The 19,133-nt window shown below is 33.4% G+C and overlaps 1 protein-coding gene across 4 annotated transcripts in view; it reads right to left on the bottom strand.

The window, feature by feature from the left end:
• The window catches only part of PAPOLA (poly(A) polymerase alpha), a 60,518-nt gene that overhangs the window by 19,286 nt on the left and 22,099 nt on the right, over window positions 1–19,133 (bottom strand). For all 4 annotated transcript variants that reach the window (XM_081049480.1, XM_081049479.1, XM_081049481.1 and 1 more), the window contains exons 5-15: window positions 17,529–17,638; window positions 17,033–17,086; window positions 14,671–14,782; window positions 13,890–13,979; window positions 13,661–13,799; window positions 12,044–12,116; window positions 10,613–10,733; window positions 9,554–9,638; window positions 4,397–4,450; window positions 3,754–3,873; window positions 2,339–2,448 (exon numbers count right to left, since the gene is read on the bottom strand). In XM_081049480.1, the coding sequence (XP_080905606.1) occupies window positions 2,339–2,448; window positions 3,754–3,873; window positions 4,397–4,450; window positions 9,554–9,638; window positions 10,613–10,733; window positions 12,044–12,116; window positions 13,661–13,799; window positions 13,890–13,979; window positions 14,671–14,782; window positions 17,033–17,086; window positions 17,529–17,638 (1,068 nt within the window). The remainder of the gene's footprint in view (window positions 1–2,338; window positions 2,449–3,753; window positions 3,874–4,396; window positions 4,451–9,553; window positions 9,639–10,612; window positions 10,734–12,043; window positions 12,117–13,660; window positions 13,800–13,889; window positions 13,980–14,670; window positions 14,783–17,032; window positions 17,087–17,528; window positions 17,639–19,133) is intronic.

Genomic DNA, 19,133 nt, shown 5'->3' with positions numbered 1-19,133 from the left:
CACTGTATTCTGAAAGCAGAGGCAATAGAATTTTTTAATGGATTTATATCAAGTATACCGGGTCCCTGAATAACACTGTTTCATTATAACATTGATGAGAAAAATCATGATTCTTGGCCAGGACCACTGTCTGTGTGGAGTTCACATTCTCCCCGTCTGCATGGGTTTCCTCCAGGTACTCTGGTTTCCTCCCATACCCCAAAGATGTGTAGTTAGGTGAACTGGCATGTCTAATTGTCCCCGTCTGAGTTGAGTGTGCGTGTGCGTGTGTGTGTGTGTGAGTACACCTTGCATTAGAAGGGTGTCCTGTCCAGGTGGGTCCCACTTTGTGCCCTGAGCTACCAAGAGAGGCTCCAGCCACCCGCCACCCTGAGCTGGAGTAAATGGAAACAATTCTGTTTTTATTAAACTTTCTTAAATGTATGTATAGCTCACATTTATTTCAATGTTTAATATTAGAAGTATTTGAGATGTTTATTTAGAAGTTTGGTGATGTGTTTGAGACCAGAAATATGCCATAGGAACTTCATTAGTGTTTATACAGGTAGCAATTATGGTAAAATTGGTTTTGTTATACATCATTTGGCTTGAAGTCGCATTTCCAAGAATCTATCGAAGATGTTAAATGAGGACTGAACATGTGAAAAACGAGAGTCAAGGAGGACTCCAAGATTTCTAGCCTGAACAATTACAAGAATACAGTTGCCAAAACCTGAGATCAAAAAGATTTAGAGTAGCTGGGAAGAGACTGGAGATAAGACTGTGAGGTTTGAAAATGTTAAAGTTGTTTTATTCGAGAATCCCACAAAGCATTCCATTAAAATGTTTCAAGATACAGGATAACTAAATATTTCCTGCTCCAAATACCTGGAAGTTCCTTAAAAATTTTGATGGTTCATTTATACAACCATTGATAAATGGCTCAACTTAGATGCAATGTACAAAATAAATTTTCTAATTCAAATATCTCCACGTTTTGCTAGTTCATAAATAGTTTAAGTTGACATCAGAATTTCTACTTTGAAACACTTGTGATATCCAGCAGATAGAGTTATCACCCTCCAAATCACATGCTAAAAACCCTGTATGAGTACTTTTGTTGTCACAATAATTAAGGATTACTACTTGCTAGAGACACTAAATATCCTTCAATGTGGAGAGCTCCTGACAATGAAGGGCTGTACCATGTCCTACTTACATTTGAAAAGATAAAAAAACCTACTTATCGATTATTTGAACGAAGAACTAAATTTTACATAAAAAAAGTATTTTTCATCTGAATTTTCCAGAAATGTAACTACCATATGTATCAAGCGATTACCTTTAGATTTGAAACTTTAACTTTTATTACGTCACCCATGTCACTGCTACTGCTGTCCTCTGAGCCACAGCAGGTAACACCTCCCTCAGCAGGAATTCACAGATGTCACACTGCTGACTGACTCTACATACAGGTGCATACATACCTGACCAAAGTGTACCTTCTAGTCATTGCATCTGAGCATTTACACATGGAAATACACGTGTTCTAGTTCTCCTTTATGTTTAGTGTGATACTGACTTAACAAATTGTACCAATTTCTGCCTCTCCTCCTCCGCAGAGATAAAAAAATTTCATGTTAAATCTGAATGTCCTCAGGGGAAAACTCCTTATTGGGGACAAGTGAAAATGACACACACTAAAATTTTTTTAAATGGGGGGGAAAAGGAGAGATGCTGGAAAGAACAACTAGTCGGTAAAGAAGATGCACACTCCTCACTGTCTCTGGGCATGTTCACCATTCCCTTGGAAAGCCGTGCGTATGTAAAGCGTTAGCTTCTGCCAACCACACCCACCATCTGGTCTTTACTGAAATCAAACTACCTTCTATCTCAGGGTACAGGTCAATCTGAAACGCAGCTCTCATCATCCTATCCCCCACCCATGAATTAATATTTGAGTCTATATTTGATGTAGAGGATAAATTTCCTCAAGTTACCAAAAGTTTCACTAAAATTTAACATAAATTTCTAAGGTTCCAGATTATTAAGGCAGTTAGACACAGATTCAATCTTTCAGACAATCAAATATTCAGGTGATTCCCAATTTCATAAGTAATTGTGGACAAATCAAATTTAAAATGGTTTTACTTCACTTTAACTCTGCCACAATAGAAAAAAATCATTTATATAATAGACAATACTGAAACTAGTACCTAATCCAAAACCATTAAAATTATTTTGATGGCCACTGTTCAATATTCCCATGTAATTTTAACAATTACAAATATCACTATGGTATACATAGACAAATCCAAATATACAATTACATGTTTTGATTATCCAAATAGAGATATACCTGTATCTGTGAAAGACTGAATATCATAGGTGAGATCAACACTGAGATTTTCAGAGTTTTCTGTTTTTTTAAACACTAACCCAATCACCCACATCGTGCGAAATTCTTCCCTGCAAAGTAAGAAGAGTATTACTATAGTTTATCAGGATTTCATGAAAATACAGTTATCAAGGTGATTAGCAACCTGACGTATGCGGGAAAACTGGGAATATAAATGTATAAGTAAATTAAGTTCTAAACCTAAACTCCATCAAAACTCGAAGTCCTCCCCTGACATCTATCCTCTGTCTTTCTATGATTATATAAAGAGAGTTCTAGGGCAAATATACTCATATTATCTATGTACTGACAGCCACCTTTCTTAACGATGACCCTGAATTACCAGAGGCACTGCAAACAAAGGAAAATAAAGGAAAAGGAATTAATGCATTTAAAAAAATCTGAAACAGGAACAGATATTCCAGATAGAAAAGTTTAACTAGGACTTACTACATGTTCCTTAAACTTTTAAAACTCAATTGAAAGGACACGTGAACAAAAACCCGACTACAGCGCAGTAACAGGAACAAGGGTAATTCAGTTACCTTTGAACATTTAATGAGCTATCAACTGAATGGCTCATACAATCTTTTAATACTTAAGATTGTAGTAACAAAAATTTGTAAAAGCTCAAATCACTCTTTTACATAATTGCAAAAGAAAATAATCTGTATAAACAGAAAGCAACTATTCTATTACAGCACAATCTTAAATGACCCATTTGCTCATATTTTTCAATCTTTCCTTAATACTATTTTATTTTTTTTTAAAAAAGCTCATTACTAAAACTCCCATCACCCTCCAAATGCAACAAAGTACATGTCGGCAAAATAGAATCTCATACAATGATACAGCAATAAGCAAACTACAAAATGATCTATAAAAGACCTTTAAAAGTATGAAGTGAGCCTGCTTTAGCATATCTTCACAATTTTCCGAAATACATCACAAATTAGATTTTTACAGTCAAATCCAAGTGTGTTCTCTTTTTTAAAAATTAAGAAAGCAAAGACTGATATTTAGTATGATAGCTATTCTGACAACCACTATACAAAACGGGACAAGAAAGGAATGTTAAGAAATGCTCAAGGGCAGATCTACAGAATTTGAACTCGAATTAGTTAATGGGACCTAATCATAACAAACTATTATCATCAGAGAAAACAACTTATTTCAGTGGTGATTTTTCTCAAGAAAGTCTTTCTGTTCAATGTTTCTAATCAGGAAAACCTAAACTACAAATCTCAAATTGGTTTTGAGCCGTATGTAATCAGTAAAATAGTGACTCTAGCTATTAAAAATTGCCTATAAATGCTTCTATGAGTAAAAGCTGAAAATGGGAAGAGGAAACAAGATTAAATTAGAAAACTGCTTACTTGTCAGGATTTTCTTTGGGTGCCGGAAATGACTGGGGATTCACATGAGCCAGTGTAATAAATTCGTTCTTCTCCAAACTTCCAACCAGGATTCGGATTTTTGATTCCACCAAGCCCACCCTGAACAAATGTCACTTAGTATTAATAAAAATTCTGGTTAATTTAAACGATAGAATGCACAAAATCAAATGTTTATGTAAAGCAGTAATATGAAGATCACACTTAAACACACAGGGGCAGTTCAACTGTCAGGACCCCCACAGATAAAACCAAAACCTTACGCTCTACCCAAAAATGCTGAAGAGAAAACTAGGGGAGAAGAAAATCAAACATTTCAAACTAGGAAGATTACAGAAGATGTCCCCAGAACTATTTAATGAAAAAAAATATAGTAAGCTAAAACAAAGCACCTTAAAATATAGTTAGGAAATGATACATGGATTTCTATAAGGTAAACAAACAAACAAAAGTTGTATATAAATCCCCAAAATTCCTATACTTCTATTGTAAGTAGTAAAACTCCATTTATGAATAAAACCAAGCTGGATGTTTTAAGGACTTTCTCCCATCTCCTAATGTGTTCTGTGGCTATCTGATTCATTTTGAAGTTTATTTTTTCTGTAAAGTCTAATCTTGTACTCACCATTCTAGGCGTTGTTTTTCTGTTGGTGCACTTGCTAGAAGTACAATATAATGCCTTTGAAGATAAAGACAACATGCTATTTATTTCACTTAAGTGCTTTGTGCTGGATATTAATATAATAAGCTTCGTGACAGTTATACATCAGCATCAATTTAGCAAGGGGGAAATGCAATCTCAATATGCACACAAATCATAAAAGCTAAATTCCACAAGTTTCTAACTACTGGAAGTTTAATTCTTCTGACAAATACTTATTTTATGAATAATTACTCCAAAAGCACCTTAACTCAATGCTGAATACACATTAACTGACAATTTGGTTCAATGACTCCAGTGGAGTGCTTTATCTGTAAAGTTCAAGAGCTGCTCACTAAAATATAATTTATTAAAGCAAAATTATTTTAATGGAAATGAAGTACCAAGGCCACAAAAACGGGATCACTAAATATACTTATTACACCAGTAACTTCAAAAATAGTACCGAAGACATCATGTTGTTTAACTCAAATTAAAAGGTAGCAAAAGTTAAACTCAATTAATACTTAAGTTAGGCCTCACGACTCTTTTCAAGTAAGAGTATAAATTTCTGTAACAAAGCAGCAGACATCACTAATTCAGAGCAACAAAGAAATCTGATTTGTATGCGATTCCATCAAAATTAGAGAAAAGACAAGTTTTGAGAAAATACCATCATGACCAAATATCTATTTTAAGTATAATTCAATTTCATAAGGTGAAAAAAGTTCAGTCCTATGTACTCTTCTACAGAATCCATTTTAGAGGTGCTGGAAGCCAAACTTCTCACCAGAAACTTTACCTTAAAAAGCAAACTGTATCTAGTATGGATACTAGTTTGGAAAAATCAGAGCATGACAAAAAATTTTAAATTCTTTCAAAAGGCTAAAACCTTTATGATGTTCTTTCTTTCACATTTTACAAATGAGATTTCTGGCTAAGAGCAAATGTCTGAGCTAGCCCCAGAAGAAAACTACTAACCTTAGTTCAAATTAACTGCCCCTCACCTGCCCTCCGGCCTCCCCACTCCCACACCCCACACATACACACAGACATTTAAGCAAGGAGTACTGAAGACTTGGCACGTTTAAGCATTTTTTAACCATACTCTCTTAAAACAGACCGTTTGATTATTTATGCTCACAAGTATTTGAAAATAGTTCTAATTCTTAATGGCTATGTAATCTAGATCTAAGACTTGAGTACATCTATACAATGGGATATTTGTCTTATGGCAGAGGAATTGTGTTCAAGTGAGTTAACTTCAAGTATTTATAAACTTATGGTAGCAGAGGTAATATATATAAATATGAAAACATAGTCAAGATATGTGAATATGCAGTCCAAATCCACACAGACTAGTACTTCCTTTACCTGTTTAATTTGTTCAGCATGATTTGGAGCAAACCAAATACAGCTGGCCCTTGAACAACACAGGTTTGAACTGCACAGGTCCACTTATACGTGGATTTTTAAAAATAAATATCGTATTTTCTCTTCCTTACGGTTTTCTTAAGATTTTTTTCTCTACCTTACTTTAAGGATAGAGTATACAATACTTAAATAACTTACAAAACATGTGTTTATTGACTATCAGTAAGGATTCTAGTCAACAGCAGGTTATTGTTAAGTTTTGGGGGAGTCAAAAGTGATACGAAGATTGGAGTTCCTAACCACCGCATTTTTCAAGGGTCAACTATATATAGAACACAGATGGTTCAAATCAGTAAGTCACATGAAAGCACTAAAAGTTCATGCATTTATGTATACAGAAACCTGCTCTCAGAGCCCTAAGTGCTCTTAAATCAAACAAAATCTTAACCAGCTCAGTAACCAATTTCCAATTGCCCGACAGATTGTAAATGGGCAAGATTTGAAAATCAAAAAAAAAAAAAAAAAGGAAACGGAGATGGAGGAAGAGCTTTCTGACAAAGTACAACTTGTAACAGGAGACAACCAAGTATAAAAAGCAAGCATGCATACAAAAACTCAAAGACAGCAAACTGTCTGGGTTCACGCAGCGTAGGGACCAAACTCCCAGTCTCTGAGTCACTTTTTCTGCACTATTAAAATGTATATAATTAATAACCACCTAAGTCTTCCACAAAAGCTCAAATAATGTACAGTGGTCTCTATTTATGAAGGAAAAATGTGCAATACATCTGAACATAATTTTGTTGGCAATTCAAAGGTTAGTTTTGAAGCTTAGAGTTCAACTTTGGCTCTTAATGAAATGGGTGGAGTATCTACATTGTTTATACACAAATGCATTTGTTTAAATATAGCTAAAACTGATCAATTGGTAACAAGTATTTATGCTGGTTAAATGTCCTTTACTCAGCCACAATTAAGCAAATTTAAAGTGGAAATACAAAATACAATGTTTAATACAAATAACCTGCCATTAGGAATCTGTTTATAAAACAAACTCATCCAAGAAATCGAAAACAGAATCCCAACTCAGTTTGTTTTAAAAACCGGAACTGGTATTCAGTTTCTCAAATCCCTATCAGAGCACAAAACCAAGTGGTATCTCTAAATTTAGACTCTACTTTGTTGCTATTCCAAAAAACCTGATCCCCTGTATCACACTGCCACTCTCATACTTAGGATGCTCAAATGCCTTCACAAGACACTTTGAAGTCTTAATGGAATAGTGACTTTCCCTCAAATTGAAAGATTATCAGTTTCCAATAAACTATAAAAATGTGCCCCGAATGAATTAAAACCTATTTAAAAACTACTAAGAACACTTAGTTATTACTTAATTACTATTTACCACTCCCAAAAAAATCTTTCTGTAAGTAGGTTTCCTGGCCATTTCATCACATTAAGATTTTATCTGGGTAGATTATAGCTCACTGAAAAATCTAATTCAAACAAAAATCTTTGAAGTTCCATCTTTACTTCAGGTTCAATAGTTACAGTTCAGTTTTTAAAGTTTCCAAAATATTTTAACGTGAAATTATTGGATACATGTATACTCCTTGAAATTATAAATTATTAATGACATCTTAGACAACATTTTGGTTTTCTTAATACCTTTCCATGTTTCCTAGTGAATGGAAACACCTGAAATAAGTATTCATATTTCCTATATCAATGATTTATTTTACTGTTACCTAAGTGTCAATTTGAGTATCTTCAAGAAAATACATGAAAAATATTTTCTTAGAATTATTTAAAACTTCACAAAGCAATGTTACCCCTTTTCACAAGGAGCACTGATCTCTTCTAGAAGATGACTTGTCTGCTTTTTAAGACAAAGGTCTTCCATGGTTCCCTCCCTTCCAGGAATGGCAGGCAGGTACATTACGTACAATTTAAAATCCTATACATAACAAATACGTGCAGGATATTCTTCGAATAAGATTTAACCCATTTGGAATCAGGGAAAACTAGAATTTTCAATTTAGTTGTACAGCCAATCTTTGGGGGTAATTATTATGTTAAAAAACAATTCAAATCTGTGAATACCTCTGAAGTCTAATAATAATTACTAAAAAAAAGTACAGGGAAATTAGGGGGAAATACAATTTGATATAAATAAAATTAGCCCATTGTTTTCATGTTTTCAGATCTTTTATCCCAGGACTCGTTGAAATTTTAATTTTCCTGCTATTTCTTCCATTTGTTGCTACATCCTCATATAACTATATTTAAAGTCATTTGTGATAACCTAAAATCATTTTGATTATTTCAAGAGTAAAGAGAGTAATCTATAATCTTTTAATGTCAACTGAAGAGCTTATAGATACTATCTGGCATAGATTGAAACACAACTTAAAAGTTTTAAAAGATTAAGCAAGCTTTAAAAGAAAATCTTCAAAGTTCTAGTAATACAAATGTATTCAAATGGATAATACTATCAAGGTTTGTTGAATTTCAACAAAATCTTTCTTAAAAGTGTCTTGTGAAGAAAGACACGAGTACTTTCAAAAATTTCATTCTATCTACCTTACTCCTGTTAAGGAAGTGAGATAGGAAAAAGAATGAATCAAGCTTCATCTTTGATTCTCAGAGATTAAGAGATGCTGATCCTTTTCTACAGAACCAATTTATTATTCTCTGTACAATTATATAGTTTTTAAAATATCAGAGTATGTTTATTAAATGTTCAAAAGTACTTCCTCAACATTGGTTTAAATAAAAGACAAATTATCTGCCAAATGGAAAAGCACAACTAATGGGGAATAGGTAATAAACATAAGCATTCAATGTTATGCTACTTAAATTTTTACTGAAGGTAGTGCTCCCAGAACATAACAATTAAGCTGGCTCCATTATTGCTTTTTCATGCAAAAGATACAGAAACAAAACACAGAGACATCATGAAGGTCATCATTCTTATTTTTAATTGGGGAAATAGCATAAAGCAATCTTGCTTAGATTATTACAAAACACAATCCACAAGATCAAATGGTCAGGAATGTTTTGAGCATTAAAGAAAAAAAATTTTAAGTGGGACTTTGGAAAGTTTTCAGCTCAGGGCAAATAAAAGTGCAAGTCCATTTTTTTAAAAGTAAGATTTATTGTAACTTACAATTTTCATCAAAACCAACACAAGCAGGCTTTTAACCTGTACTAAGGTATTAAACCATCAAAACCATTAATGAAAAGTATTACACCCACTTAGATTCCAAAAAAAATTGTAGAAGTAGCTGAAGGGGCTTCATTAACATTAGAGGGAAATTTCAGGCCAATCGTGCTGTAACTATTGAAAACATTTGACTATATGTGACATGAACTTTGCCTCTTATAGAGAATCTTAATGATAAGTTTCCAGAACTAGCTGAAAACACTTAGTTTCTTAACTACAAATTTTACAGTTCACTCCTTTGCCAAGGTGTACAGAGTCTGAGGTTTGGTGATGACTACCATATGCCTAGAAAATTAATGTTGCTACAAATGGAGTAGGAGTTCAGTTTCAGAAGACAGCAAAACTGTAGGGGTTATACTTTCGCATGACAAGTAAAAATAGGGGTTTAACTAAAACCAGTACACCCTTTGTGACAGAAGGAAACTTCTATAGAAGATGTTTAAAGGAAAATTCAAAACTGCATTAGTCTAGCAAGAAGAGATTTCACATATGCAACCATTACTTAAGAGAGCAACATGTCCGACATGCCTTAAAATACATACTTGTACTTTTGAAAGAAGTTTGGAGCTTCAAAAAGTTTGGACCACTCTCCCTTACTCAGCAAAATTTCATCTGTGATAGCAAGACCTAAATTAAAAACATATTAAAATGTTTGCATGGTTTGGTCTAACAATCTAGAGTTTTAAAGATCTTAAACATACCACATGCGTTCACTATGATCCTACAATAAATTTAATAAACAGTAATTTCAGTCTATGATGTTAGAGCATAAAGATTCTTACATATATACATACTTTTAAAAAATACTGGAAGAGTTTTTGAGAGCCAGGTTTCTGGTAAATCACCATTACTCTAAAATGCCATGACCATAGACTGACTCTCTCCAACAATTAAGCACTGTAGTTACCCAAGAAAAGTTTCCCATAAGCTTTGTTTCTTGTCTTTCAAAAAACAAGCTTCCTGCTATTTCTAAAAGAATAGCAACGTGTTCTCATGAAGAGCCTGTTTAGACCACAGAAAAGAACTTTACACTTCTGAGTTTGAAGCTGGTAGTCAGACAGCTGATTCTACTTCCTTGACTGGTGTCAGTCAAGTCAAACCACCCGCTTCCAGTAACCTCCCTCAGACAGTTTGCCAATAGCCAGCTGTACCTTCAAATTAACAGTGCTATTGGAATTCATGCAAGTTTAGAGGGTCTTCCAAATCAGTGAGCAGTTTGGCCACAATCCTGATCAAAGCTCTTTCCAAGAATATAGCCTGCTAAAAAAGCATCTTTCACGTCACCCAACGGAAACAAACTACGACACATTAAATTTTGCCATGGCAATTGTATGGCACTAAACCAGTCCTTAAAAGCCGTGCTAAGGATATAGCTTTAAATATTGGTTAACCTTCCAATATATAATCAAAAATGAACTGCCTAAAAGGAATTAAGCTAAGTTTTTCAAGTTAATTCTCAAATATATATTGTAACCAATAAACAAAAACATCAAAATTCACCTCAGTGCTTTCTTGAATTTAGATTGCATACCCAACTACTGAGTCTACAATGGTATGTAAATCCTTTGTGTATAAAGGAGAGCATAAGGATAACCACTTACCTTGTTTAAACTCCTCAACCATGACCATCCGTGTTGAAACGGACACATTGTACGTGGAGTTCTGTTGTGGGTATGCTGGTGTAATTATAGGCATAAGATGGTACCTATCACTGGGGTTTACCTACATACAACAACAGCCAATCAGTTTCTTCAAGTACATATGCAACAGATACTTGGACTTTTTACCCCTTGTTAAACTGAACCAATGATTAAGTTTCATTTCATTCACAGCTGGAGTTGAGAAAGAAAAACCATGTAAGGAGACAGTTCTTATAGGAATTCTTTATAGAATCAGGATTTGGTCTAAACTTAAAGAGTTTGTTTCAATCATTTGGGCATGACTATTTTGGCAACCTTACTAGAAACAGTGTGCCTGTTGAGCAAAAAAGGTTCTACTTGGCATCTATGGATGTTTAGTTTTTCCTTTTTCAACAACAGAAATGGGGATGCATACACAATCACACTTTTGAGAAATGTTATACTACAATATTCTGTGTAAAAGGAATTTTAAACAAGATGGAAACTTGTTTTTTAACATACCCTCAACTTATAAACCATATAAGGTTATTAACACATGGCGGAACTACATTATCTATGTTGGTATTATTTTAAGAGGTAATGATTTAATAACTGTTCACCTTAAGCCATATACTAAGAATAAGTGGTATATTTCCATGGAGAAAACTGTAAACTCACATCCTTCCAAAACTAAATGCTTTGAGGTTTGGAAATCTTGAAAAATACATAACTTGATATAATTAACAGAATTTCAAACTGACAATGTTTATGATACTGTATTAAGATAGCAAAACAATATAGAAATATAAAATATTTATAACCCTATAAAGCCTTACACAGACCTAATTTTTTACCAATTAATAAAGTGCATGTTGTCAACATTTGAGTAAGCAGTAATAGAGGCCGTAACTTCCCAAAAGGCAGAATGGAAGCTCTTTGTTGGCCCAACCATGTTTTGTAATCTGAAATACCCAAACCAATTTTTATAATTACATCATACTAATTAGTATCTGCCCCAGGTAAACATTAAGCAACGGTTTTCCTATAACAACCCAATTTTAACAGAATATTTAGATCAAATAAAAAAATACAGGAATTTTTAGGATCCTTTTATTTTGTTTTTTAAGCACAAATGCCCACACAACTTGGACTTACAAGGTAGTTCTATAGAAATTAAAATGTTAGTGAACTTGGTATTATAAACTATGCACAATTAAATGTAGTTTACAGGGTACATAATTATGCTTCTCACATCAGAGGACAATTATAGTTGAGGTTATCTAAAAGAAAGTGTAATACGAACATGTCCACTCATACGTTAAAAGGATGGGAAGTCTCCCTGAAGTTTATGCAGATGACTTTTACTTGTTATTGCACAGTGTGAATTTGTAGGGGAAAAAATAATACACTAACCCTTGGGTCCCATACAGGCAAATTAAGATTGCATTCTTCAGGCTGTTTCAATAGCACTGGATTTGGCCATTCCCTGTTTAAAAAGATTGTAGCACTTGATAAGACTATTGGATATTACCATCTGAACGTATTTTGTTAAACATACAGCATTTGTGAATGTGATCCTTCTTCATGCATTTTGCCCTCTTGGTATATATCATCTTTTATCCCCATCGACGTTAAGACTACTTGAAATACCCTTCTTCTATGAACTTAAACCGTTTGGTAGCTTTCTCAGACTTTAGTCAAACATCTCTGCCTCTCAAAGAACTGATAAAGCACTATTTCAATTAAAAAGTACTATCCCAAGACATCTGATGTGTTCACCTGAACCCTAAACGTGAGAAATCCCTCTTGAAAGACAAAAATCCTATCTTTATACTAGTTCCATCCAAAGAAAATTGAGAATGAAAAAAATAACTCGTTACAGGCAAAGAAGTATGAATAATTATTAAAAAACTGACTAGAAAAATTTTTCTCCATCTCTTGACTTAAGGGTTATGAGTATGTGTTACAAAACTTTGTGACGTAAACACAGTTTCAAGATGCACCCTATGAGTTAGCTATTTCAGTCCTTTATGGAAGAGATTAAAAACTGGAAAACATTTACCATCCTTAATATCAAGGTTAACTTCTTAAAAATATCATTTGCTATGTATGTGTAGCACTAAGAGAAATTCTAACATTCTTTAGTCACTCTAGTCAAACCTGTTTATATACAATTAAATGCTAGCAAATCCGTAAAGAACAGAGTGTGTATTTAAAGGTGTGGCACATTCTACATTATAAACTCTATCCAAAAACTCTGATTTTATAAAATAGGCAGAAAAGACTCGTTTTTCAGAGGAGGAGTTGGCAGAGGGGTTGGCAGAAATTGTGTAGGGAAGACAAATCTCTAAAATCAATTTGATTAAAACCAAGAACCCTAAGCTTTTGGGCCAAAGCAACTAATTTAAAATGGCTATAACCTCTTATCCTACTTTTCTTAAAAAAAAATAATGGTTGACAAATGTGAACATGATAAATAAAACGAGGGAGCTTTAAAAAAAATCTCTCTACGGTTAATGACTAATCTCAAAGGGATGATCAATTGCCTTTATTAAAGCACTTTCAGTTATTCCTAAAAGCTTGCTATATACATCTTAATATTTTACCAAAGATAAATGGGCAGCTGAAAGCAAAAAACAATCGCAAGATTCTAATAGCCTATAGATTTAGAAGAATTCAAAGGGTAAAAGGTTGTATATATAAATTTATCCAAAGTGACATCAGAACCTATTAATTCATTGGATTTTAGCAGATATTACAGCTAAAATTCAGAGTTTATTTAGAGGGTAAATTTACACATGGAAGTACCAATGGCAACTGTCTTACTATCTATCCTGGGGAGGCTAGGGGAAAAGGAATGGAATTAAGTTTGCCATTTTATATACAATATGATCTCCCCCCAAGACTACCTAAATGGTTACATCATGAATTAAAATTTGAATCTGAAACCAGCTGCAGAAATGTCATAGAAATAAGACTAAACTTCAGTGTCTACAATCAATTTTATTTTAATATAATCTAAACACATACCATTTAGAAAATACCAAGAAAAATTTATGTACAAGAGTTGACGCTATTGCATTTGGATAAAGCTGGCAAGTTCTGGCTACTAGCATAGCCCAGGAAACACCACCGAGGAAACCTAATATATTGGAATAGATGTTGTGGCCTGTTGATAAGGGAAAAGCAAAAACAAAAGTTAGTGCTGAACAACAGTTTAAATATTTTTAATAAGCTAGCCAACAAATTCTGAACTCACGTTTGGCCCACAGTTTGATAGCTCTCAGTGTTAACCTGAAGTTGTCAATGTTTGGTACTAGGTGTAAAATTTCATCGGTTACCCTGCAACCTGATTAACAGGAGTAAAAAAACAGAACATTAAATCATCAAAAATGTAATGCTAATGCTTCTTTTAAATTTACTGAGATTGATGTCAAATAAAATAAAAACTTATTTGGTAGAATCAGTAATGTTAATTCAATACAGAGGCAAATAAAAAACCTAAAACTTTCATCTCCTATTACAAGCACTATCTTAACCCAAAGAATCTGAACTGGAATCTGCCTAATCTCAAACTTTCAACCCATAATTAAAATTTCTTCCAGTCCGGATATACTGAGAGTTTGATCCACTTAAATTTCCAAAAATTGTTCTTCAAGACCATGGTACCAAGCAATGCTAATACAAAAGTGACCAACAGCAATCCTTTTAAACACAACAGTTGATAACATTATAAAGGATTTACAAAGGATATTAGAATCAAAATTAATTAGGATTATATAGTGAAACATAAATCATTGGCAACAGAGTACCAATGTCACAATCTTTAAATGTCCCAGTAAATAGAAAAAAAAAAGTGCAAGATACCAATGAGTAAAATAAATTACCTACAGTCTAACTATTAAGTAAAGCACATTTTATGTGACTGACTATGGATAAACAATATAGCTAAAGAAGCTTCATTACAAAACTTGAGTTTAAAACTATTTCATATTTGACAAAAACTGCCACTACGCAAAAGGAAGTACATTTTAACATACCGTTAAGACTTCTTATGCATCTTATATCTAAATTTTTAAGCAGACTGTCATCTCGTAAGTCCAAGTCTTCTGGAATAGTCTGCAGTGCTAATCTTGCAAATAAAATATCAATCTAAAACAAAAACAAAACTTAACATTCCATATCTGTTGGGCTATTTTTAAGGCATTTCTTCAAAAAACAAAACACTTCATACTCCTTAAAGCCAGCATCTTCTCATCAATTATGAACATGAAAATGCCGGCAGCAACCCAAACACTATTAATTGATACCATGGGTATTCTAATCAGACAATGTTAAAACATGGTAATCTGAAACAGAACTTATATAACTACCTACTTGTCACTTTTACAACACTAAGTTTGATTTACTAAGTTTATTAAATGCATACTGGATTTACTAAGTTTGCTAAATTCATAAACTGGATTACTTAAAGTTAACTGTTCGATTCTTCATCTATATAAACTGTGAATTGATTACATACTAAAAGATACCCAAATGTAAGGTCAATATCCTTATATTTAGCCCAAATATATCTGTCAGTTAAAAAAGGAGCTCCTTATATTTAAGAACTTATACATCTATAATATTATGGCATGTTTCTCCAACTTAGTTTTGACTAAGAAAACAAAAACAAACACTGGCTAACTCTGAAGGCTTATGAGGGGGGTGCCAAAAAAATGTATACAAGTGGACACTTTGGTCAACGCTGCTCAAGCAGTAGTTTGCCGTAATCAAAAGTGTCTTGACGCTGAGCACCTCTTATAATTGCAGAAGTCAAATGTGACCTGTATTCGTCTTTTGTTCTCGGTATATATTGAGTATTACAATTTTAATACAATTTTCTGTTCTTAAAACATGTATCCTTTTTTGGGGGGCATCTTCTGTAAAATACAAGTGACAACTGTTTTTTCTTTTTTCAAGAAAAGGTAGGAGTGCAAAGACACTTAGCACAGATTTGGTAATTATTCCTGAGGGTATGATTTCATGCTTCCAAAACTTTGCTGCTATAAACGAGCCTTTTATAAGATCTCTTTAAAAACAAGTATTTTAAGAGCTTATTGTAAAAAATCATTCACATGTACCTACAGGATAGACAGAACTATACATTTATACAAGTATAAATATTAGGTGGGTGCAAAAGTAATTACGGTTTAAAAGGTTAAAAATAATGGCAAAAACCGCAATTACTTTTGCACCAGCCTAATACTTGTGGTGTAGCGTAAGTTTTCCAATGAAACGGATTTCAAAGCCCCAATTTAGACAGAGATAAAGATTATATGCTCACAAAAACAGGTAACTCAAAAAGCAACTCAGTACACAGATATTTAAAAAAAGGATAAAATTACTTCACAAAATGTTGTAATGGAAAGACATTCCGTAATATTATTTTCTATACAATGTATAATGTATGGATAAAAACTACCACATTAAATATTTCAAGTAACCATTTGGCTTTCATCTCCCTCCTAAAAAGTTTACACAACTGAGTGTCCCGCAAAAAAAAAAAAAAAATCTCCCTTTTGTTGGTAATGTTATTTTTGGGAAAATGGAACATCACCTTACATTACAGATTGTTTTATATTTATTTAAACATTGGCAGTAAATTAAAACTACCTGAACTTGATAATCCTTTACTAACACTTTATGTCTATTTATTAAGGTTAGTCATTTGACTTTTCACAGCAGATTGAGTTGGGCATCTTATGTAGACATTATAGAAACCACCTTTTTTGCAAAATAATAGAGTATTATTCAAGTTTACAAATTTTTATAATCTTCACTATTACTATCAGTGCTTCCAGCACCGTCATGTATGGCAGAAGTAACATAATAATTAAAATTGCTTCACTGTCAGCTTTGTTCCAATTCCTTTCAATACACATGATGAAAGCGGCAAAGAGAAATGCATATCATCTCAGGAATTTGAGCTCATATATCCTCTCCCATCAGAAAATATTTCCTCAGACATAATATCAGGTCACAATTTTTTATCAGCTTCTTAAATATTTAATTTAAACAAAGTCAAGGAGAAGTTCTATTTGTAAAAATACATTGTGTTATCTTAATAAGACTAGAAGTATACAAAATTTGCATGTGGATAAACTACCAAGTAAACTGTTTTGAAGCATTTTATTGTCAATGTTTCGTTAGTTCGATTATTTTAGCTCCTAATTTCACTACACTCCTTTAAAAGACTAAAAATGGTATTCTACAAAGAACAGGCAGTATTTCCACTAAAAAGTTAATTCTTATTAATATCAGGCCAACTCACTAATTATAAAACTTTAAAATAAATCATGTTTTTAACTTACTTTGATCAAACACACATAGCAAAAACTGTCTATTTGAACTATGCCTTACCTCTATCCCATCAAAACAAAGTTTGATAACTGGCACAAATGCCTCTTCAACAGCCTATAAGAAAATCAAACAAGTTCAGTGTCTCTGAAACTACACATTACACCTATTCTAGTTTTAGTACTTTTAAGTGAATGCAATACTTGAAATTATTAAAAGGTAATTTAGCATAATGCCTGACACAGACTAGGTTCTCAGCAACCAGCTTTAACGCAGTTGGCTCTTGAATCAGACAAACCTAAGATCAAATCCTTGATTTCTGACACTCAGATATGAGATAGTGGCTAAACTGCATAATATTTTGTTCGCCTCATTTCATACGCTGTACACGAGATTAGATTTATAATTTTAGGCTTGTAAAGAACAAAATGCAAGCACACATTAAAAGCACTTAAAAGGATTTGGCAAATTTCAAGATTTCAATAAATGACAGCCATAAAATTCACTCAATTATCTAATTTTTATAACTCCTTCCCTTTCACCCCAAACATTTACGCACTCTTAAATCTTTTACTTCTTCCTGTAATTTCAACTTATCATAGAAGGAGGTGAAAAAGTCACTGCGATCAACATGTCTTGGTGCAACACACAAGGCATCAATATCAGCACCTAAAAAAACAAACAAACAAAAAACGAGCCCATCAACCATTAATTACTATTATTAGAACATTATTTTATATCTTATTGCAGCATTTGTGGTTGAGAATTGGTTAACATTATACTGGTGAGTATCTAAAAATGCACCCCTCCCCTTAAAAAAAAAGTACCAGTCAGTATAGGAATAGTATGACCCTAATTAATGGGATATATCTTTTTTCCTGCAGCATCCTCTAGTTGCAGTGGCCCAGGTGACATGGAAGTCAAAGACAGGTGACTCAGATGAGACTTTTATGGTGGAGAGAGAATTACTTAAGAAAGGACCTAACATCGTGATGTCATTTAGTCACAGCCATGCCCATTAGTGAAACAAAGAAATCGTTTCCTTCTATACATGACGTGATAGAAGGCTCCTACGTGCTTATAGGCTCCTACATGGCCCCTAAACGGGACCTACAGATCCAATGAGGCAGACCATGGTAAGATATTTGGTATTAATTTAGTGCTTGATAGGTAGGAGGCCAGCACTGAGCACATAGGAAAACACAACAAAGATCATTAAAATCAGTAACTGGGATCATAAACAGGAGAGAGCAGCAGGGAATCAGATCAACACAGACATTTCCCTAAGACTCAGAGCTAGGAGGGCTGAGCACTTCGCACATTCACGAAGCGGACGAGCAAACAGTACTCTACTACTGGCACATAGTGGGAGATGGGGAGAAGGAAGGGCGCCTGAACAAAGAACACATATATACTGACAGAAACTTTTAACGTAGAGGCCAGTGGTTAATGGTTGAAAAGTACAGCCTCAGAATCCCCAAGTTAGAATCCTATTTCTGCCAAAAGGTGGCAGGGAGATATTGTTCATGTTTTATTGCTTCTTTAAGTCTCAGACTCCTATATATTACATGAGAATAGAATGAGAAATAAATAAGACAATGAAGATCAAAAACGTATTAGCTCCATGCTCAGTCAAAAGAAAAAGCTCAATAAACATTCTGCCATGATAACATTTTTGTGTATTTATTTGCAGAGAAAAAAATTACAAGTGTAAATAAGAAAATATTGATAGTAATTGTCAATAGCTTCAGCTACGCATTTTGGTTTACTTTTTCCTTAACTGTATTTTACAACTATAATAAAAGCATGGGGGGGGAATCCATAGATTTGTTTTTTTTTTAAGTTTAAATCATTTGTGTTCTGATTGCCACAGTGATAGATATTCTTCAGGTAGAGGAAATGACATAGAGAGGAGCACTGTTCAAAAGAATTCTCAAATGGGAAAAATGTTCTATATTTGCAATTTTCAATGTGGTAGCCACTAGCTTATGTGGCTACAAACATTTAAAATGTGGCTACTTATACTGAAGACCTGAATTTTACATTTTACTTAATACTGCATTGGACAGCACAGGTATAGAAGGCATGTTATTTCTTTCTTCTTACCCATTTAGGCTCCCTGAAGTACTCTCTTTAACGCAAACTTAAGCTGTATGATACACCA

The sequence above is a fragment of the Rhinolophus hipposideros genome (genome assembly GCF_964194185.1).
Source record: "Rhinolophus hipposideros genome assembly, chromosome: 5".
NCBI classification, from domain to species: domain Eukaryota; kingdom Metazoa; phylum Chordata; class Mammalia; order Chiroptera; family Rhinolophidae; genus Rhinolophus; species Rhinolophus hipposideros.
The sequence above is the reverse complement of the archived record's forward strand: the minus strand, read 5'-3'. Positions and strand labels throughout refer to the sequence as shown.